This window comes from Coffea arabica, chromosome 6e, assembly GCF_036785885.1.
Source record: "Coffea arabica cultivar ET-39 chromosome 6e, Coffea Arabica ET-39 HiFi, whole genome shotgun sequence".
Taxonomy (NCBI): Eukaryota; Viridiplantae; Streptophyta; class Magnoliopsida; order Gentianales; family Rubiaceae; genus Coffea; species Coffea arabica.
The window spans coordinates 2,546,345-2,570,043 of record NC_092321.1 but is presented as its reverse complement, the minus strand read 5'-3'; the positions used below and the strand labels follow the sequence as shown (position 1 = coordinate 2,570,043).

General features: G+C 35.0%; 2 protein-coding genes and 1 long non-coding RNA gene across 12 annotated transcripts; 1 reads left to right on the top strand and 2 right to left on the bottom strand.

Moving 5' to 3' along the window:
- Window positions 1-3,802: 3,802 nt before the first annotated feature.
- On the bottom strand, window positions 3,803-18,019 carry LOC113697335 (two-component response regulator-like PRR73). 10 transcript variants are annotated; one of them, XR_011816686.1, is made up of 12 exons: window positions 17,319-18,019; window positions 11,370-11,690; window positions 9,846-10,007; window positions 9,599-9,732; window positions 9,176-9,334; window positions 8,992-9,042; window positions 7,714-7,894; window positions 7,210-7,618; window positions 6,315-7,086; window positions 4,970-5,126; window positions 4,020-4,184; window positions 3,803-3,871 (listed from the first exon to the last, which is right to left on the bottom strand). XR_011816686.1 is itself a non-coding variant. In XM_072054366.1 (11 exons), the coding sequence occupies exons 3-11, from the start codon at window positions 11,677-11,679 to the stop codon at window positions 5,031-5,033; spliced, it is 2,274 nt and encodes a 757-aa protein (XP_071910467.1). In that variant the 5' UTR covers window positions 11,680-11,690; window positions 11,916-12,009; window positions 12,313-12,725; the 3' UTR covers window positions 4,754-5,030. The 10 variants fall into 10 exon arrangements, 8 of the variants coding, with proteins under 8 accessions (XP_071910467.1, XP_071910469.1, XP_071910464.1 ...); XR_011816685.1 differs by having other exon boundaries at window positions 3,803-4,184; XM_072054366.1 differs by lacking the exons at window positions 3,803-3,871; window positions 4,020-4,184; window positions 17,319-18,019 and adding exons at window positions 11,916-12,009; window positions 12,313-12,725 and having other exon boundaries at window positions 4,754-5,126.
- LOC113697336 (uncharacterized) lies at window positions 3,817-4,673 on the top strand. Its single transcript, XR_003449831.2, has 2 exons — window positions 3,817-3,940; window positions 4,097-4,673. It is a non-coding gene; the product is annotated as an uncharacterized lncRNA (long non-coding RNA).
- A 140-nt stretch (window positions 18,020-18,159) lies between the features above and the next one.
- On the bottom strand, window positions 18,160-22,245 carry LOC113697234 (adenylate kinase). Its single transcript, XM_027216761.2, has 4 exons — window positions 21,790-22,245; window positions 21,012-21,152; window positions 19,634-19,906; window positions 18,160-18,584 (listed from the first exon to the last, which is right to left on the bottom strand). The coding sequence occupies exons 1-4, from the start codon at window positions 22,087-22,089 to the stop codon at window positions 18,441-18,443; spliced, it is 858 nt and encodes a 285-aa protein (XP_027072562.1). The 5' UTR covers window positions 22,090-22,245; the 3' UTR covers window positions 18,160-18,440.
- Between the last annotated feature and the right edge of the window lie 1,454 nt (window positions 22,246-23,699).

Below are 23,699 nucleotides of genomic sequence, written 5' to 3'. Positions count from 1 at the left end.
ACGCCATGAGACGAAAGAAGTATCAAAATTTGACCAAAAACACAACAATTAAAGGCTACCACACCAAATCCAATCATACATAATTACATATCCAATCCCCCTTAGTGCTAATGACATCACAACTTACAAGGGGCAGGGCAATAATTGTTCATTGGGGATTTCTCGAATCTATTTTTTTTTCCTTTTAATCTTTGCATATGATAAGTCAACCTCCTCGTACAAAGCCAAAAAAAAAAAAAAACCTACTCATACGACGTTCGAGCAGCAGCGTGTACACGTTAATGTTGGTCCCTAGCCTAAGGTAATAAATACTAGTACGTCTGCACCAGCAGGCAGCCATAAATTCTACGTTTGTCCAGTTCGCATCCTCCCTCTCTTAATTTGCCTATCACAAATTGAAACGATGGAGGGCGGGACCGAACGAGCAGAAGACAAGCTAAACCATTGAAAAAAATGGAAAGACTGGTAATTAAGTCTGTGTTTATGGATGGATGAATTGACGTCGAATGAAAATGTTGGAAAACTAGGTTACACATTAACCATAAGTAGGCTGAGTTAAAACGTTAAGGGTAAATTACCTTTTATCTTCTTGTAATTTGGTATTTTGTCATATAATCCTCATTTGATTTAAAAACTAACGGTCAATAGTAAGAAGTCAAAATCAAACTATTAAATTAACAAATTTATCCTTTCATTGCTTCCTTTTTTTCCCTTCAAATATAAAAAAGAAGAAATTGAAATAAAAAATAGAAAATACCACAAAAGATTTATTTTAAAAACTATAATGATATATGTTGTCAAAAGGATTTGATATTTTTTGTTTTCTATTTATTTATTTTTTATTTTCCTTCCAACTCTTTTGAATTTGGATAAAATTAATATTTTGTATGTCAAAGTATAGGTTTTCAAAATCATATCTTTTCTTCACACACACACACACACACACATATATATATATGGAGAGAGAGAGAGAGAGAGAGAGAGAAGGAAAAAGAAAATAGTGAAATAGTTGTCAATTTATTAGTTTAATTTTGACTTTTTATTATTTACCGTTAGTTTAACGAAAAAACTAACATTGACACTTTAATCCAAACTATGAGGAGTTTACATCACTGACGCGAAAGCGTGTTTAAGGAATTATTATACGAACGGTTCCTGGAAAAAACTATAAAAGGTTTTGTGACAAAGTACCAAGAGGCAAAATGTAATTTATCAGAACGTTAATAAAACAAAATCACGTGCCAGCAGGCGCCATAGGATTTGTGGAATCCTCTTATCATGATTCTTAGTCCCATACGTACCCAAAACCTAAACACAACAGTAGTGGACTCTGGTTTTGACTCGAACTGGAAGGAAGAAAACAGTTTCATCAGTAGTACTTGGTGGACCTTACTATTTGCTCAGTCGTCCTTAATTTCTTCACATAACAGTGACCACCGGAATATAATCTTGGATGGAATCGTACATATTAGTACAGTCATATATATACACACACATACATATACATATATGTATATATGCTAGAGTAGCTTGGGAGGAAGCATTACTCTTATCGTCCTGGCACGTGTCATCTGCAACTATGGATGTCATATTCCCCGCTTAAGCATGCAGGTGATAGAATATTTATACACTCAAGCAAATACTAACATACGCAACCGTAGATTGATGCATGTACGAATAATGAAATGTGAGGAATCAGCAGTGTTGAAAAAATCCGGAAGTCTTGATGAGTCATACTATAATTAAGTATACGATTGCTGTAACTCTTCCCACAAGATCCAAATCTGCACCTCACAGCTTGAATGTGCCAAAAGCTTGGAATTTTTCTTTTTCAAATCTACATATGTTTATTGGGTATAAATAATTGCTCTAATTAATATTGTAGGAAAAAGAATCACGGTTTACAAATAAGGTTTTATTCAAATAATGTCTCCTAGACTAATTAAAATAACAGATCCAAAGATCAAAAAAAAATTTTTTTTAAATTTTAAGCAGCGACCAAAAAATTTTATTTATTTTTTTATATATAACAACCAAAATTTAGTTAAAAAAAAAAAGTAGAGCAGACTCTCAAGAATTTGACTGTTTAGGACTAGTATACTACGCAACTAGAGCATAGAAACTGATTACATTAATTCACCTCATCAAAAAAAGAAAACAAAATTCTTGAAACTTGATATTCAGAATATGCATGGCATGAAACTTAGGTATGCGTATGGCAATTGGGAGCTTAGAGTCCTTCATTTTACTTTTCCGTAAAAATAAAAAAAAAAGCCTTTATTTCCTTGGAAGATTTTTTTTTGAGGTACAGAATTGCGTTCTCATTGTTTAGACGTATATTTATATACAAATACAATTTCAATATACCATATGTCCATATACAAACTAGAGGCCATCGTCCACAAGGACCATAAATTTTTTCACCCCTCTCTGTTTTCACTTCAAAAAAGCTAGTTGCCCTGCAGCTAGATTTTCAATCCCTTTCTTTCTTTCCTGAAAATGTTCACACTTAATCAGATACGGTTCGCCACTTTCTTTTGGTGAACGCTTTTGGAAAAGTTTTCCGTATTTGTCTGTTTAGTTTGGTTAATAATATGTTGATTCTTAATTCTTGCAAAGGTTTCTTACGCCTCTTAATGATGAAAAAAAATTCGCACAATCCGATCAAAACATGACCCTAAACACGATAGTTGATCAGAATTCCCCAGTCTGCTCACAAAACATTTTTGTGGAAATAAAGAAGAGCCCAATAAATTTTAGAATCAATCTTTTATACATCGGCAGTCAGTGCATACACTTACAGAATTGAATAAATGTCATATCATTTAAATTTGAAGTCGATTATCAAATTTTATATATGTGACATGCATGTAGATCCGTCAGTGTATACACTGTCTGTCAGTGCATAAAAGATTTATCCTAAATTTTAATATAAAGAGATTTTTTAAACTTTGATTTACCTCATAGAAAATGAGCAAAGCAAGCATGAACTCTCAGCAGAGAGATTGAAGAGTAGTTGAGACAAGAAGACCAAAGATTCGAGGAACGTTAGTTGGAAAAACTTAAGGGCGCTATGGGGCGACACGTGACCACATGACCGGTAGACAAAAATTTTCACTCACGACGTATCCTTTAACCATTACTTTGGGCCAGGTTTTGTTTCTGCTTTTCTTCCACTCACGTCAAATGGAAGGATTTGCAATACGATAAGACAAGGTCCATACGGACAATTATTTCCATTCTACCAAATCAGCTAACATTCGTCACTTCTTCTTTGTAGAAATAGAGCAGCAAGCACACTATTAATATCAGATTCTTATACTTATTAATCTCTTTTTTTTTTAGGCTCTCCATTTCTCTAAATTAGGATAGATTAAATTATAAAAATATTATTATTATCGTAAAAAAAATATAAAAAAAACCCACTACTCTACTTCCACAGGAATGTAAATATAACTTCCCCAAAGAATTAAAGATTGGCGTGATAGCAGTATGCTTGAGATTGTATTCATCTTTGACGATAGTTTGTGAATTTCAAAGTCGTAGCGTGTATAATTTTCCTATCTTCCTTTCAGAAAATACCAATACGTGAGGATAAAGCGTATTTGCTAGACAGGGGCCTATATATCGGTACTTTCTACTGAACAAAATGAAAGGAAAACATCAAAAGAAGAGAAAAAGGTGCATGGATTGGAGATATCAGTCTTTATCTGTTCTGGAGAGTTATCGAGTTAATAATGAGTTTTTGCAATTAAAGGCATGCCGCAAAACCCATAAAGCAAGGACGCTCGAACACGCACGATGGACTTAGAAATTAGCATTTCCCAGGTAACGGACGTCCTTACAGAATTTCAAGATCAGCATGCACAACCTATAGAAATGAAGAAAAAATCAAGATTCCAGACGCTGTAACTTACAGACATCTAGAGACCATTTTAATGTAAATCATTCTTTCATTCTAATGTGAACTTTATCCCCTAAATAAAAGATATAGTCATCCCTGAAAAGCGGATACTTGCCATCTCTTGAAATCTCAGGCCTTTACGTTGTGTCTGCAGCATCTGTAATGCAATTATTGTCCTTGAAATTTTTTCAGGAAGGCAGGAAGCCTGTTGTCAATCGCAGTCCAACTAAGAGCTCCATTTACAGTCCTAACCAAGATTGAGGTGTAGAGAGACGCAGTTCTTCCCAACACATCGAGTATATTCCAACATATCAGATGATAAAAAATGTTAGGGGCTCTATCTCCGGAATTCGCACAAAAGATGTAATCATGCATTGTGGCACTTAAGGTGCAAAGCCAGTAAGAAAGTTGGTCCATTCAGTCCCGAATTCTCACAAAACTTAAGAGGTAACAGGTAGGTTTAGGTCATTATAGGATTACTACGCCTATTCCTCAATCTTGGAAACTTGTCATGATCATATGACTAGAGAGATTCATGCTCATAATGTTTGCTTATGCAAACACTGTCATGTTACAAACAGGTTACTAATCATATCAACCACTATACGCTTCACAATTGAACTAGTTGGTATCTAACTGGCTATGTTTCCAATTGGGGCGAATCCACAGCTGAGCCATTTTATGTGATATAAATCTATGGGGAACTTTTTCATGTATTAAGGATCAATATCTCTGGTTTTTTATTGAAAAATTATGGTTTGGTAAGGCACTACTAGAGGTTTCTCCACATAAGAATTAAGAGAGTATACCCAAACTAAGTAGAAAATGTAAAAAAAAAAAAAAAAAAAATACAATTCAAAAGGCAGAGTATAAATACCTTGATGTACAAATATGATCTCCGTTACAATAAAGCACGTTTATACAACACAAGCAACTCAAGTATCTTTCAGGAAGAAAAGACTATTCCAGAAAGAGACAATGTTCTATAATTGCTATTAGCATAGATACAGATCAAGCTAACAAAAGTTCAAATTGCTTGAGCTCCAAACTAATAAAGTATCTTACCCTAAAATGACCAGCTTTTGCATGCATGCAGAAGACTAGTGAGTCATCAGAATTAAGTCAGTCACTCATTTGAGTTGTTATGGTCTGTTTGTCTTACAAACTGCCCTTGAACACGAGGCCTCTGTTCCGCTAGTCTCTTCCTATTCTGATAACGAACCTGGTGAAGAAAGAATGGAAGGACAAATTAATATCCGTGTCATTACATTTGACCATGGAATCATAGTAGCCTTCCAACACTAGAAGCAAGAAAATTTTATCACTAAGTAAACCAATCTGGACAAAATATGACATGGAAAACCCATCACTCTAGCAATTGTTCATTCCTTGATATGACTATGAAACTCTAAGCTAGATCTCATGCCTATCGTACTCTAAATGGAACAAATTTGTCCTGTTCCATATTCTCCATTAGATACCTTATCCAGTAACCATAGGCCACCAAAAAAACATCAAATTACTGAGCTTGAGTACTTCATCAACTCCACAAATTAGGACAAAATTAGTGTTCGTGTTATTACATTTTATTATGGCAATCATAATAACCTTCCAACACTAGAAGCAAGAAAATTTCATCACTAAGAAAACCAATCTGGACAGCATATGACACAGAAACCCAGCACTCTAGCAATTGTTCTATCCTTGCTATGATTATGAAATTCTAACCTAGATCTCATGCCTATCATACTCAAAATGAAACAAATTTGTCCTGTTCCCTATTCTCCACTAGACACCTTCGGTGAGTAACTGTGGGCCACCAAAAAACTGTCAAATTACTGATCTTGTGCACTTCATCAACTCCACAAATTAGTCTTTGGCACTTTCTGCCTGAAACCATTCATGCCACAAATATTATCATAGTGCAAATCTTATCATTAAAACCCCATCTACAACTGCTGTTATGATCGAATTCTTATCACAAAACCTCGCTAGACTCTACTAAAGACCAAAATCAATCACAAAAGTTTGCTGCTTAACAGAGGGTCTTGATCGATAATGCTTTTTCCTAGCTGATTACAGCAAAGTGATTCTGAAAAAGCTTTTCAAATTATTGAGACATATACTCATCTTAAAAGTTTGGAAAAGCTGTTTCCGAGAAATACTCTCAAGGCCGTCTCATATAACGCCTTTTTTTTTTCAATTCAAAACAAACCAAAACTAGAAGTCCAAAGAAAAATGAAAAACCTCAACAATTTTTGGCTTACAAAAGCTACAAGAAGCTGATTTGAAGAAACTGAAAACAGGTCCATTGCAGAGACAGATTTTGCTATCACAAAAGGCAAATTATGGATCTCAATTGACTCCCAAAAAATTGACTACTCAAGGCTATTAGGATCATAATTTCTACCTTTTTCTTGAAGCATCTCTCCTTCCTCTTCTGCCGGAACTTCAACAGGGCTGCTTCTCTCGGTACTAATTTGTTTTCAACCCTGTTTTCACAACCACTTCCATTAGCATCTCTAATTCCATTTGTCCCACCTAAATCCATATCACTTTCTCCATTAGTCGGCTCAGCATTCATGGCAGCGCTATTCTGTGCATTGCTTCCGTAATTACTTCCTGAGGTGCTTCTGTTTAAACGAAGATTTGCAGGGTCTCCATCACCAGGTGCACCTAAAACATTTGACGAACCACAATGTTGAGTATCCACAGTTAATTTTTTCACCGATTCTTGATCATGATTGGACAATTCCAGGGATTTGTGGAAATGATGGTGATGGTGGTGATGGTAGTAGTGGTGGTGATGAGGATGGTGCTGCATGGCTCTTGCTGGAGACAGCATCGATGAGGCATGCATGTCGGTGGCTTTAAGTTGGTTGGTTGGTTGTGGAGCATTTACCTGGTCAGTTTTAACAATTGTAAAAGCAGACGTACGGTGCAAAATGTTAATTGCTGATGTTGCTTCTGAAGTAAAAAATAGCGGGTTCAGAGCAAATTTATTCGTTGTAGAGCCCATGTCTATGTTACTGCTCACTACTTTTGAACTAGGGCAGATAAGATTGCCATTTGAATGCTCACATACTGTGTCCCTCTTTGCAACTTCTTGGCTATTATCAATCACATAACTGCTTCCTGTAATTCCAATAGGGGCCCTAACGGTGCTTGATGATGTATTATATCTGCAAAGTTACATCAACCAACAAAAAGATGAAAATCAGGAATTCAAATTCACATTGCACTTCCATTGCATTCAATCACAGAACTATTCAAAGTAATTGATTCCTTCCACTCTCCAAACGAACCTTGAGAAGGCTGAAAGCTCAGAATGTTTCAAAGGACTGTGGTTATCTTGAATAGTGTTTCCAGCATTTATAATGCCTCTGAGCTGCTTTAAACTGAGTTCTATGGCAGCCTCTTTACCATCATCTGAGCCGTTGACTTCCAGTTTGTTTGCAAATTCTGTAGGAGGCTCAAGTTCTCTGTCTCTCAGCTGAGGATGAGAAATTTCAATGTTGACCACACTGTGCATGTTGGACCTCAATTTATCAGTGGGATTTGCCTGTCCTCTGTTTATCCTAGCACTACTATATATTGACGGAATTTCCAGCAGAATATGCTGTTTTGCATTTCTGATCTGTGGAACGATATCAATTGGATTTTCAGGTTCTGTTTCCAAATTATTAGGCGTGCCTGGGAAAGGGTCCTTGTATACTGTTCATAATTTGAAAGAGGTAGACATGAAGGCTGTTATTAGGCTAGGGAAGGAAAGAAATCAATTTGCAAAAGAAAATACAAAAATTCATTACCAGACTTTTCTTCCTCTTGGTCCTCCATTTTTGCAGTTATATGCACCCTCTTGTTACTGGAACTTTCAGCAATTGGTCGATTAACATGGGCATGGAGACTGGATGGACACTCAGCTACATGACAAATTGGAGAAGCTGCTTGAGAGCTGTCATCTTCTATAGGCTGTTTTGTCCAAGAACTCTGCAAGGAAGGAGTTTAAAATAAATTTGACTCAAGCACTCAAGCATTTTCATTCTGCACAGAAAAGTTACTACTTATGTCTTAATTAAGGCCACAGATTAAGCATGCAAGCAACACTATAGTACAATAATATTCTATGTATACATGCTACTGGAACTGCAATATCATATGCGCCACCACATTTTTGAGATACAGCTTTATAAGGAGACACTGACCGTTTTTGGCTAACCAATTGTTAAGCAAGTACACATTGGTAGACCTTTTGTTCTGAAATTCATGGCCTCTTTTTCTACTTTTTACTTGCCAGACTGTTGTGGATAGTACAACTTCCCTTGGGATTGAGGAAACAAAGAATAAGCGTAGTTGCTCAATAGCATAATTGTACATATTTATAGATAAATCGTACATGTGTGCCTATGACCACTTATCAAATTAAATAACTCCATTGTCATTTGACATGAGACAGTATCCACAAAAAGTTGTAGTCTTCAGAAAGGAAACACTTAACTCACATCTGCATGATGAATAATTAGCTTAAATCCATTGTTCGTATCAAAAAGGAAAAACATGACCTCTACATCTCACCAAAGATAATGCAGTCAAAATCAATGAATGTTATGCTCAAGAGATCAATATTAACTATACAGTGGAGCTTTTAAGGACACAGGATATAAAGAGAAAAACAAGTATTTCATTGTCTTACAACTCAAGAAATGGCATCAACGACTTTCTCATGGTATACGAAGTTCCTTGTCGAATAACAGACCCATTTCTATCATTCATGGAATTGAATGGAAAGATGCAATCCACAACCACTTAGCACATGCCATAGACAATGATGTGATGAATGTTGTGCTTATAGGATAACTTTTTAGTTTCTCACAATACATTTGAACCAACACTACTCTGTTTCAGAACAACAGATATATATTTCATCGTCTGATCGAGAAGTTCTCTGTGCACCGGATACAAGTAAGAAGACAATAAATTGGAAATTTAGTGATTCTCCATCAGGATTTAGCTAATAAACTTCATCACTATTATGCACACCAATTTTATGATGATTGATCAAAGACAGAGGCAGAGAGAGTGTATACATGTAAGCAAATTTGTTCCATTACAAGAAGTCTTTTTTCCCACTTGATGAGCTGACCTTACCAATCAAGAAAACAATCAGAAGATTTAACCAGAAAACTTGATCGCCAGAAACAGATGAGCTAAAAATTTCTTTTAGTAAAACAACCTGTTGTTTAATTAAAAAAAATGAACAAATTCCAATACCTGTGTGCCACTTGCATCATCACTTCCATCACCGTGAGTTAATCCATGGCTCCCATCATTTTCTCCATCATTGCTGCCACTGTTGTCCGACTTTTCACTACTTTTTGTATGAACAGATTTTTGAGTTTGTGCACCACTTTCGCTCCCACTTCCACTAGACTAAGAGAAGTAGAAACAACAATCCAAGACAAAAAAATTGAAACAGCTTCAATGAAAAAAAAAGGGAAAAGTGTTAAATTGAAAAGGTGGGGGTTGAGGATAATATAAACTTGTGCTATTGATTTACCAAATCTCTATGTATATCAAAAAAGCTTGCTGGCAAGAAAAAATATAAAACTCATATGTTTAAGACCATTAGATGAGTTATCAGGAAAACATAAAGTGCATGAAAGCTAGTAAGCCTCAGAAAAAATATCAACTCACACTGTGACATCGTCTCCAGACGTGCTGCCAGAGGTTCTTCAACTCATTCTTCCTTATGGGTTTTACCAAAAAGTCAACAGCTCCTTTTGACAAACACTTAAAAACTAAACCCATTGAATCATGAGATGACGTCACTGCAGACAAATCTCATTGAGGTAGGTTGTTAAAACAACAGAAGTAATAACTCAGTCAAATCAAACAGTGTAGAGCAATATCAGAAGTATAAGAAGCACAGGGAGGAACATACTAATAACAGGAATATTATTACGTGTTCTGTGGCTCATAATCTTGCATAAAAGACCAATCCCCGATAAACAAGGCATTACAACTTCTGTTAAGACTAGATCAACCTGGTTAGTTAGATCTTCCAAAATTTTCCATGCCTGCAATCCATTTGCTGCTTCTACAACTGCAAGAAAGCAATTTTGAATCATATTCTAATATAGTACAAAATGCATCATAGACTGAATGAAAGGTGCTTAAATGGACTCCTGAAACATGGCATATAGAGGTCCAAAGGGAAAGGCTTGGTGAGAGGAAATAAAAGAAGCAGAGCCTGACTAATTAATTTAGCACATGGAGGATAACTTTGATTTAGTTTGAAAACATACAAAAACAACAAATTAGAGCTAAACTGATAAACCTAATATCCCACAAATTTCAGTGTTGCCTCATTCATATCTAAGGAGAGGAATGAGATGAAGATTTTAGCTGACTACACTGTTTTCACTCCATACAAGGTAGTTCTTCAAGCACAATTTCAATGTGAAGGAACTCATTGATTTGCAGTCAGCCAAGTGATATTATGATGCATCAACTCAGAATCTACTGACAGAACTGGTTAATAATCCACATTTTTTGCTTGTTTATGGTCAATTCTGGAAGTATCACATGGGCTTTACATTGACCTGATCTGTTTGCAAATTTGGAAGCAAGCACTGAATACCACCAATCCACTTCAACTTAAAAAGCATCAAACCAAAGCTTTGCTAATTAAAGTATAAAAGGTACATTTCATCCTGAAGTAGTTGCTGATTGTCTGCTGTTTTAATTGTTTACAAGCTCTATGCAAGTTGTCTAACACACATAAAGATGTCTGTCTAAGATGCATTTCAACCAATCATTCCAAGCTGGAAATCCTCCTGTAGGGTCCAATAGGCTATGCATTCTCCATCCTCAAATCAAACAGAAATTATCTTAAGATGCAATTAAGTGGATCCTAAACAATAGCGAATTTGAGATGCAACTAAACTACAGAAAGCATTATGAGATTTTCTTGGCTGTATATACTATATACTAAAAGAAAAACTAAGTAGTTTCCGTTTTTTTTTTTTTTTTTGGTTTAAATCTAAGTGGTTGTAACCCAAAATAAAATGTAACCAGTAGATTCCTTCGAATAACTAAAGAGAATCTGAATTACACTACTAAATTATGACAGAAATTGATTTTGACAATGGATTGGCTAACAAGAAGCTTTGTAAACAAGCATAACTTAGTTGAGACCTTTACACCAACATGAAATTTATTTTCCCTATAGTTAACAAAAGGCCCAACGTTGAACTACTTAGTTGTCCAAATGACATATGCAGCAAGTAGCCATGTAGCTGCTGAAAAGGATAGATCCCTATTCATTTGTATGTATTTGTTTAACATATTACTGTAAAGATTCCAGAAATTTAAAGTGATGAGATTTAAATAAGATGTATCTCAGCCTCAACCCAGACTACTAGGACTTAAAGAATGCAGATGTTGTGCAATTGAATTCCCCTACCTTCATAGTTGCAGTTTCTAAGTAGTGCAGTGACAACATGTCGTGTGGAGTCATCATTTTCCACCAACAGCACCTTAATAGATGTAATATGAAGAAACCGTTCCCAACCAACTGCTGTCCCCGGAGACTGTTGCTGCTGTAAATGCAGAATTTCCTGGCCTCGCAACTCTGCTCCAACTCCATCATTTACAGCCCCATCAACCTTCAACCCCTTGTTTTTAACTGAACTTTGCCCCACATCCACACCACCATCTCTGACTCCCTTCTCATCGAGAGAATCTTTTTCTTCATTAGCATCATCAGCGGCCATTGGAACACTCCCTGCCAACCAGATTCAAAAACATTGATGATAAGGAAGCTGCAATTTTGGTCTCCTGCTAAAACCTTTGACAAATCCTTGTCAATGAAAAAGAAACAGCTCATAGCTTCTTCTTCAAGAATTCAAATTCTTCAACTACAAAACCTTTTTAACCCTAGTAATCCACCAGCAAGAGTGTCAAATATCAACTTATTATTAAAAAGGCATGTCAAGGGTGGAAATAATACTGCAAAAAGTCCTATCCAAAATTAAATCAAACCAAACCCTTCTCAGCTTAAACACACATATCCTTGCAGCCCTATCGATTGTTCAACGGATACCCTGTAAGTTCACACTCCAGATTGTCAGCTCATGCTTCACATTTCAAACCCTAATCTTAACCAAAACGAATATGTATCTCAAGCACATTAAACTCTAAAAACATAGCAGCAAATAGATTAAGTAAAGTTCATCAGAGCACTATTAATTTCGTCGAAGAAGAATGAATAAAGAACAAAAAGACAGGCTTGACAATGAGGACCATAAACTGAGAATTTAAAGCGAAACCAAAAAAACTGAAAAATCAAAAACTAAGAAACTCCGCTTGAAATTCAAGAAAATGGTTTTGAGGCAACCCAGAGTAACCTTCAAAGAGAGCTCATCCACATGGGCATAATCGACAACCACTGTGATGCTCGATTCACAATCCGGAAGTCCGACAACCAAAAGCCAAAATCAGAGCAAAAAACCGTCAAGCAACTGAAGCTAAAACTAGAGATCAAACCAAGACTACTTGCAGTTCAATCAGGGCACTCGAGATACATTAAAAATGAATTAGATTTTGTTTCTTGCGCTGAACTAAATATGCTTGACTGGCTTAGAAACGGGAGGAGGTGGACTTGAGGTTGAAGAGCAAATTTTGCTTACGCAATTTTCATTTTTTGGTTTTGATTTTTTTTTTTCCCAAGTCTGGTGACGTGGGTAAATTGCAGGTCGGGGAGGTGACACGTCAGATGCTAGAGGTCGAGGTGGAGCAGGAGATGATGATGTGGGTGCGATGAGGTGGACCAAATCTAAAGACGGGCGATAAAAGCCTTGGCCCGAAATCAGACAGATTTATGGGGGCCACGTGGCAGACTCTGACGGCTTTATGAGGAGTTCTTGGGTCTTGTCGGAAATCCAGACAAACGCCGTTTGAGACGGAGGTGAAGTGGTTTTGTTTTGTCACAGGTAACCCGGGTCTAACGGCGTAGTGACGACGACGCCTCTAACTTTAATCGGTCGGCCAAATTAAATGACGAAAGTGACCTTATACCTTGTGGAAGAATGCCACTTGCCTAATGCCTAGTCCACATGGGTTCAGGCAAAAGAATCTAAAATATCTTCCCCGCCAATATTTCACGTCCATCGTGCTATTAGCTAGCTGGACACATATGATCAGAGCAGATAAGATCTACCGCGTAAACTGGACGGCAGGCAAGTTAAAATGTGATTTTTTTTTTTTGTAGCAATGCTAGAATTTCTATAATCTAATCTAGATAGGGGGCTCGATGTAAATAGAGATTTCATGGAAAAAGACCAATGAAAATCGTCACATATTGTGACAAATTTAGGCGGGACTTTATTGTCTTGACGATGACCACCAGACCAAAGGCCTAGTGACAAGTTAAAATGTGATTGAAACTTCAAAATTTTAAAGTGTGTGTTTAAAACAACATTAATGCGTGAAAGCTAAAGAATCGTTTTCGATAGCATGTCGAATGCGTAAGGGCAGAAATTGCCTTCCTGTTCATCGTCAGATTAGAAATTGGGCTTCTCCAAAAAAAAAAAAAAAAAAAAAAGGGAGTGATTAAATCAATAATTGAAGCACGTTTAAGACTACATTAAAGCAAGCGTGAGAGGTGAAGAATCATTTTGAAAGCACGGTACCAGTGTAGCTATAGAACCTTCCTCCTTCTTCAGTATTTAGTGTTCAGTTTTTAGAGTTAATTAGCCGCAATAATGGCCATTGTTAATATACAGCATTGTTGGTTCAGTTTTCTTTTTGTGCACTTTTTCGTATATGACTTTCATTCACAATGGGTACTCTTGATCGGTCTTTGTACAATTTGTTCATCGGCTACTGTCTGTCTGAATGTTTGTCAAATTGTTCTTAGATTTTGAACAATATTGTAAATTTCTCTATATTTGGTATGCATTATTAAGTGAGTTTAGATGGATGTGGCTAATCCTGTTTAGCTTGAAATGCACATGGAAGATTCTAGAAAATTGTTCATGCAGGCAAATCCTCTTCACAAGTTTCTGTGGATGGTATGAACACTTAAACTTGAAGAGAACATATTATTGTTTATTTGGTCTTTTGTGATATGAATATTTGATGATCCAATTATTCAAATTGCCAAAGAGGATAGTGAGAAGTAGAAGTCTAAAACTGAAGAATTGAGTGCACTTTTGATATACTTGAATTTATTGTCTATTACACGAAAATATCAGTTTCAAATGGTCTCGATATTTCTTTCATATACTTTTGCAAGTTTATTTGGATGAACCGACAAAGTTGCAGAATTCAAAGCAGAAAAAGGGAAAGCCTTGAAATTTAATGATGATGGTGCTGAAAATGAAGATGTCAATGTTTGGTTTGCAAAAGCCTACTAGATAAGAGTTGTACTTACCACATAGTAACTGTTTTGTCCTTGTTAATTTTGTAGATTTTCCTAATAGTATCGTTCTAAATTTGTTTTACTTTTTCAAGGTGAAGAAGATTTAGCTGGTAAAAAAAGTCAGGGAAGAGATTGTTATTTACACTAGCTTTATTGTTTTTTTTTTGACAAAATTTAAGTGTTTTAATTACCAAGCAATGATGGAGTGTAATCTCCCAAAGGAAAAAAATAAGAAAAAGTTATTGAAAAGTTCTATTATTTGAAGGTAAAGTCATAGAATATGTATACGATAATAAATTCCAAGTATTTACCATATTACACATTTCCAATACCTTTTAAAATTTTTTGCAAACAACCAAACTATAATTTTACTTAATTTTATTATTATCTATCTATATTTATATGTATTGCAAGAATGGTTTTTTAGGATGGTTAAATCAAAATGCTTCTAACTCCTTATTCTTTTTTTTTAATATATAGAGTTTTGAAATTTTTAATTGTTATATATCCTTTCATGTCTTTTGAATTTAAAGAGTATGAAGTGACTCCACTTATATAGGAATTTGATTTGAAATCTATTAATGTGAGGTAAATAAAGAGTAGACACCATTAAACTTACTAAAAGTAAAAAAGTAAATAATAATATTTTACCCTTCAACTTAGTAATCCTAACTAAAAGGGCAAATTATATAGAAAACAAAAAGAAAAAAATATTCATTGGTCGTCGATTAAAAAAATCAGGAATAGTACTATTCGTGAACCCTAAATTATGAGATCACTAAACAAAAAAACAAAGTACTACTAGCATTTCAACATGAAAATTTTTATTTGAAATCTCTATTTTTGATGAAAAATAATAACAAAAACAACACCAATTCTACCAACAATTTTTTTAAAAAATAACAATGCAATTTAAAGAAATCGTATAGAACTTTTGACCCTAAACTATATATCTATTAAATTTGTATATATTTGATCCAAATTGGACCTTAATTAAAATTGAATAAGAGTGCAAATACCCAAATACTAAGAATAGTCTTGTGTATTATTAATTATTTTATGTATTTTTATTGTTTTCTTCATATGTAAATATGCAATTGCTACGTCTTTTTTATAAATTTTTTTGTAGTAGTTAAGGTTTTATAAGATATTATCAATTTTTCATTTGCATTTTTAAATGTCAATACTTGCAACCATTGTGATCAATCTTAAGTTTTACTATATGCTTTTCATATTGTGAGAGGTAAAGCTAAATATATTGTAAAAATATTAAATCAAATTGCAGGTTATGATTTTCTTTTTTTCTTTTGCTTCAAATTTTATCTTTTCAAATTTATTTTGAAAGTACAAATACAAGTACATTCTAAAACCGAATTGCAAGTTATGGAATTTTTTTTTTTCAAATTTTAACTCTTTAGTTTGAAGGTTGAATGTAGATTCAATGACAATATTTCTCCTTTGAAAATTTGAAATCATTCAATTCAAAATTAATATGAAAAATAACTAAATTTGGTGTTTTTATTAGCGAAATTCACTATATAATAGCGTAACATAAACATATGTTAAGTTATATTTTGAATAAATAATAGAGAAATATTGGGTGTCAAGAATAGAAATCTAGAAGCTAACTATAGGCAAGAAAAAAGGAATAGTGAGGAATTAAAGAGTGGTGAAAAAAGTCAAAAAAAAAGATGAACTACTACAAGATTAGATGAAGAAAGGAGAGAAGAAAGAAGAGAACTATAGAGACGTGATAGTTTTTAATATTTTTGAAAACTTTTAAAACACATTTTACAAAGACTTTTTTAAATCTATATTAAAGTTTATGAAACATACTATTTTATAAGCACTCAACAATTTTAGAATTACAAGATGGGAGAAAAAAATTTCTAAAATTGAGGAAAATGAATTAGTTAAAATTTATATTTTTAATATTAAAAATTTTGATAAATGGGTATAACATGATATGTTGATAAATAGGTTTACAATTGCTCTATCATGTAACTCATTATAAATTAAATTATTTTACTCAAATTATTATCATATATTGACAGACAGTAGGTAAACAAATTTTGGTTTCAACTTATTTAAGATATTAAAATTAAAAAAGTCCATTTTGTACTTACGAAATAAACTTTTTTTAACATATTAAGTAGACACTTCTTTGAATTGTTTTGCCTTTTTCATATACTTTATCCTATACTATAACATATAAGTATATATTATTGTTTTGAATTGAAATATAAATTCCCCATAATATATAAGTATATATATTAGTATTATTTTAAATTGAAATATAAATCCGTGCATGGTAAGGATAAGAATGTCATTTTATAAGTATTCACAACAGGTACTCGGGTTTCACCCCGAGTAAATAAGGTTAAATCCAGTACTCAACTGTTTATGTAACTGTATCCTATGCTTTATATATACTCTATCCTTTTCAACAAGAAAATAAATAGACGAAGCATTTCTTTCATGCTTCCTGTGACAGGAGCAATAAAAGAACAGACGGAGCAATATTTGAAGCATCCATATCTGTCTATTCTTTTCTTTTTTTTTTCCTTTTCCTTGCAATGGAGGGTCAAGCCCATATCTGTCTATTCTGTTCATCATAAATTTCATCAGCATAGCAATATTATTAAGTTACAAGAAAACGTAACTACTTAGAAAGGTAAATTATACTGTAACTCATAGACTGAATATCCTTAAAATATGAATCCAGAATTAACTTTGTTAAAATACTTTGAACTCAGCAACCGATTACAAACGGCTCTTTTCAAATTTTTATCTCCATCATTCTACTTAGCAGGGAAGAAATCAAAGGGCAAGCGGAAACAAGACAAGAGTTGGATTTCGTAAATATGGTAAACTAGCATGTATTATAGCAGATAATTTTTTAGGGACACAAACAGGAATAGATGGCACAGCAACAGAGGAGACAAATGAGGGTCGAAACTGAAAAAGCCGAAGAGGCTTACATGCTCTTACGTGAGATTTGCTGTGCTTCAATTCTTCTGTTGCATCTTGATTCTTGAGACTCCTGGTGAACTGGAAGACTCATTTCTTTCAACTGCAAGGACACTGGCAATGTGATCCAGTGCCGATCACAAGCGATTACCATGGCGGACAATTTTATTGAGGCGATCTCTTCAAGCATTCGTTCATGTGCTTTGCTGTAATTCTGAGCTGCTAATGGTGGAGGGGTTCTTTTTGGCTCCGGAAAGAGTTGAAAGCCATCTTCTGTTACAACAGAGTTTCTTGGCCTGTATGAACAACTTATAAAGCCAATGAAAGTATGCATAGCTTTACCTAATTCGCACTTTGTCCCAATGAAGTCCGCTGTTGCCATTTAAGGTTAACGATATAGAAGTATCTGCAACAACCATGAATTAGCTGTTCAATAAGCATCCCAAAACCGGCAACTTGAGCTGCTGTCATGTCAACACCAAGCAGACACATCATGTGCTGCATTGGTCGGTCACTATGAATAAAGGTGGAAGATTACAGTTACAGAGGATGTCGGCATTGCCAGTCCACCACCAAGGCCTCCCTCTAATCTGAGCTTACTCCCTAACCTCGGACTCGGAGGTTTTGTTCGAGGAGTACGACAGAAACACCTAAGCACGTGAAAGATAACAACTTGAAGAGCCGCCGCCCCACGTTTTGTTGCAAGTTAAAGGGTTAGGCCACTTTCCCTTTTGTGCCCCCAAAAAAAAAAAAGGACAAAATCTTGCAAAAACCGTGTTTTGATTGTGAATGTCAAGCTTTTTATTAAAGTACACACAACGTAATATGGTCAAGGACACTCGTGACAGCTGCAACAAAAGCAGAGCAATGAACCAATGATGTCTATTTGAGGCTTATCACAGTCAATTTCAACCAAATCATTCATGTGAGTTGCAGTATTTTAATCTTACAACAGACTTCTGAATAGTTAAGAGCCTCGATTAATAGCCACCATAATTATCGGGCTGGTTATAGGTTTGTTATTTCCTCACAATCAATCAATAAAAGAAAAGAAATGGATTTAAAAAAAGAAAAAAAAAAGCTGGTCTTTCCCTGCAAAATTGTTCCAGCGTGCACTATATTCATGCACAGCAACTGAAGGCTTCAAGCAGCAACAGACTGTTTCTCATCCTGCTCATCAAGGTTAAGAACTTCCAACAATTTTGGCCAGGTTTCTTGGATTCCTCCAGGCAAATCAAATTCCAGCAATTTCCCTTGACCCCGATAGAAATCCTCAACAGGCTGACTCTGCAAGCACCAGATGTAAGATTCACACAAGAAGCAACTACTGGAAGAGACATCTAAAGCAGCTGTGAAATCTTACTCTATCTAACTGTGAATCAAAAGGAGAAACCTTGACATTTTCACAATGTTTTCTCCAATCAACCCTACGAGATAGTGTTTGACCATAAATATCAAATGACCCAATTCTGAACAATCTATAAGTCTAACACAGCCCATGCTAGACGGTAGTGACAAGGGTTAAGTTGATTGTGGCCTGTGTCAGTATCAATGCACCAATTGAATAACTGATCATTCTCCTCTAATTCACAGAAGAAATTACAAATTAATCTGACTGACGAAATTTTAAAACATCACAAAATAATATAACACCTAAGGATCGTAATTCAGTTAAAATTTCTGTAGAATCCCTCGTGATTTTCCACCACTATGCTTAACAGGGAGGAGAAGATTTCAAGTTAGAATGTTTCTTAGACTAATCTGTTGGGACATGTAGATCCACAGGAACTTAACAATAGTTGTAGATTGCGACCAAAAAAAAAAAAAACTTCAAGGGAATGAAGGCCCAAATATGAAGGACCTGTAGAGAGTGTGTGACATGTAACTAAGTCCGTTGAAAGAGAATTGCGGCCACCAAAAGCACCATGTCATAAATTGATTCCACAGATGATGATTAAATCATGCAACTCAGCCTAAAACCCATTGTTCGAGATACTGATTAACAAGAATTCTCAATTCAGAACAATGATGGGCATGGTTAGGAATTTGGACAAGCTATTAAGTTTGGAAAACTTTTCTAACTCAAGTTGCAATTATTTAACCTTCCATACAACTTCATTTTAAAATTAACAATTTCTGTTAGGTAGGCTGAGAGCTTGTCCTTGGTCATCCTAGTACCCGTTCCCCTGCCCCACATGAAAGAAAGGACGAATGATAAGAAGTCAAGAAAAGTAAACCAAACCATAAAAGCTTGTTTACTATGGCCTTAAATAAGAGTCTACTAGAAATTCATTCTACCCTGGGCAAAGCTCCATAGGGAGAGGAAGAATGGATACCTTTTCATTGTATACGCGAAGCCTTTCTTTTACAACATCTTCAGTATCATCAGCTCGAGTGATGAGCTTTGAAACACACTGTGGAGGAGGAAGAAGAGGGGCCATGCTAATTCCAGGACGACCATTTTCACCCTTCACATTAATAGATGCCACATTAAAATTCTCCCTGCATTGGCTGCAAATCCTTCGCCCTAGGCACTTCTCAATCAACACACTTTCTGGCAGCTTAAGATTGACAACCAAATCAATGTGTGTCACTTCATCCAAAATTTCCTGCATAGACATGCAAAGACATGAGAGCACAATTCAACTCAATACCCCAAACTACAATCCTATAGCTATTCCATCATCAGGAAGAACCTCAACGCTATAGACTACTGCTGTCAAATAACTCCTGTGCGGAACTTTTGATTTTAGCCATCTGGAATTAAGGAGCTTATAAAGACAAACTTGGAATTTAGAGCATTAAAAACTACTTCACTATTTACTCCCTTAGACCCCAGCATTTCATTTATATGTCCTCATTAACTTTGGTGGTTCAGTTATTTGGTTAGTATTCTTAACCTTCCTGCGATCTTTTTCCCCCCATCTGCCCATGTCATCGACTTAAATCTGCCAACTAACTTAGTTTTCTCCTATAGTCAAATTTTATGTATATTAATTGAGGTTTTAGGAACTCTGACTCAAAACTTCACTTTCACCTCCCACATTCAAGAATTCTGCAAGGGAACTTGGCATGGCAGAAATTGAATAAAGTTCTAGAAATTAACTTGTTGCCTATAAATGAAAAGTGAATCATATTGCTCATACAAATCATCAATTCTTCCAAGCAGAACCAGATGGAGAAATTGCAAAAACAAATAAATTGCAATTATACAATCTTAGAAACAAGGAATCAACATATTGAAAAGAAAAAACTCTGATCATAGCATGGGATCACAATTAAATCACTTTTGTAGCTTAAGTATTCTTATCAAATTTCTGTGTCATGTATTCTATTCAACTTCTTGCCAAATCTGCAAATAAAAATATACATGACACTTCATTTGCATGAGAATACATGGCACTTTAGTAAAACATATGTCTTCTAAAGCAGATTTGCACCAGAAACACAAAATTGGAGAATGCAGAGCTACAACATGAGTACAAGCCAACAAAAATGCAGTAATAACCTCAAAATTTGAAATCACGTGTCCTAAACAGCCTCAAAAGAAAAACCTCTCAGAATTCCATTCCATATGCAGATCAATTTTTCTTTTCTCTTATTTTTCACTACTTCTTCATCTTCAAATGAAAGAAACAAAATTGCATGTAGGCATTGCATCCACTTCCACAGATAGAACAAGAAGTACAGCTCTTCCCATAAGGAATCACTCACCGCCTGTCTAACAGTTCTAGGAAACCCGTCAAGTATGAATCCAGATTCACCTTTTCCTTCGCCTGCTTCAAGCCTCTTTGACAACAAGCTGATTATTATATCATCAGAAACCAATTTTCCTTGGTTCACAATATCTTCGAGCTGCAAGCATAAGATAGCGATAGATCTCAACTGTTATATTCTACAAAATTTGTACTAACACAATCTCATATCTTCGACCCAAAAAAAAAAGGTCTGCACGAGATTATACGAAAAGTCGGATGCAAATGCAGCACTCTTAGTCCAGGTGTTAATAACAATTAGCTCTGCCCAAGCAATTGCCAGATAATCTGAAGTTTCAGTAGGCAAATTGCTAAGCTATCCGCCAACTTGAAAATTTATTTTACATCATAACATTTTAAAAATAAAAAGAAAAACAAAGCACAAAAATAAACCCCCTTCGTTCAAGCACAGAATTCAAATAAACTAAAATGTCATCTACAGCCAAATATGAGTAATTGTTAAAGCTCGTAGACATAATAAAGGAGACATTTTTTTTCATCTTTTCCAGCTGCATAGAGGGTTGGGATAGACTTTTCTTTTCTGAATTCCCTTTTAGCTGAGCCAAATCCCACTTAGCTAGAATTTTTTACACACACACACACACACATATATATAAAGGAAAAGTTAAGCAAAATATCTCGATCTTTTTGCAGTGTAAACTCCAACTCAAAACTCAAAAGGTGAAAATGAATAACATAGCTTGAATATCATAAACGCTTTTAAATAGACCCCCTACTTGTTTGCCCAGATTGCTTCCGGAGTTAAGCTCTTCGCGTACGAGATCACCGGTGGCGATATGGGGGACACTGAGGAGAGTAGAGAGACGACTAGCATAGGTACCTTTTCCCACCCCCGGACAGCCCAAAAAGACCCACTGCACGTTTCTACCTTTGGGATCTACAGCAGTCGGGGCGGGGTTTTGAGTGTAAGTTTGTGATTTCACGGCCTCCGTTACGACAGCCGTGGATAAAGACCTCCTTGCAAGAGAAAGGGAAGAGGAAGACGAGAGCCTCAAGAGGCGGATCACGGCCGCCATTGGTATGGTGGGAAATATATAATAGAAAAGGTGTAAAAACTTTCTGAGTTGAAGAGGCCGACCGGGGGAACAAGACGAAGAGCCCCTGGAGAATATGCCTTTTATAGCATTGGGAGGATCAAGCACATCCCACTTAAGCTGGAGTGGAATCTAGGAACTACTACTATTTATGTATTGGATTCTGGGCTTTGCGTTGTACCTCTTAGGTGCGGAAAGTGCTGAAGTTTAATGTGGACCGATGAACATCGAATTTGGGTCAGGATCAGGATTACGAGGACCCAATCCAGGTAAGATGTATCTGTGTGTGAATAACTGGACCAAATTTGGTGTCAATTTTTTGTCTATCTTTTTGTTTTACCAAATTTGTCCGCACATGATCAGACAATTTTACAACAAAAGTTCAGAAAATCACCACATCGTCTATAAACTCACGATTAGTTGAGATGGGAAAAATGCACTTTTCATCCCAATATTTAAGGTGCTAACCAATTTTATCCCTAAAGTTTCATACAAAACATATTTCATCCTCATAATTTTGTAATTTTGACCAATTTTATCTTTAAAATTTATGTAGAACACATTTCATCCTCATAGTTTATAATTCCTACCAATTAAGGACAATTAAATAATTGTTAACCAATTTAGACATAATATCATCACACGTCCTATTAATAATTGTATTATTAATAATTAATTCAATTATTGATTAAATTATGAAAATAACAACAAGTGTTTTGGATAGGAGACTATCTCTTTTTTCCTTTAAATTGTGATATGATGTATTTGAAACAAAATAAATAGATTGAAGGATAAATAGATGATTGAAAAACACGTATATGATGCAATAAAATAAAATTTTGCAATTAAATAACAATCAAAACCATTCATTCTTTCGCATTAATATTTTTCTTCAATTAGTTGTAATAGGTATGTCTGGCATTTTTCTTCAGTTGGCTATATATTAGGGTTATTTCTTTTCCACTTTTCTTTGGATCTTCTTATTCGATTGTGATTAATAAGAGAGCAATGGTGGCTAAAAATTTATTAATCTTTTTTGTACTAAAACGAGAAAGCGAATTAAGAAAAGAGTTTTGAACTTTTTTGTTGATCCAGTGTTTTTTTTTTAACTAATGGATATGTTATGGTCAAACGACGCTATCCCATTCAAATTACTTGACGATATACCAGTTGTCCTCAATTAGCCAAATTTAAGAAACTATAAGGATGAAATGTGATTGCGTAAAACTTTAAGGATGAAATTAATTGAAATTATAAAGCTACAAAGATGAAATATGTTCTGCATGAAACTTTAGGAATGAAATTGATTGACACCTTAAATATTAATTTTTTTATGAGATGCACACGTCCGGAGTGTGTTTCGAGATGTTCTTGACATATTATTTAAGAATTAATTACATTTACATCGCTACTAGATTGTCTCAAACCAACAATACAGCCCTTAAGACTTTAAAAATAATAATCATCCCCTTTGATTTAGGGGTGTTATTCCAATAAGTAGTTAAACTTAACAATTTAGTCCTTTTTTAAATTAAAACTCTTGAAATTATAAGTTCTGAGTTGGAGTCCCTCTTTCTCTCTCAGTAGTTAAA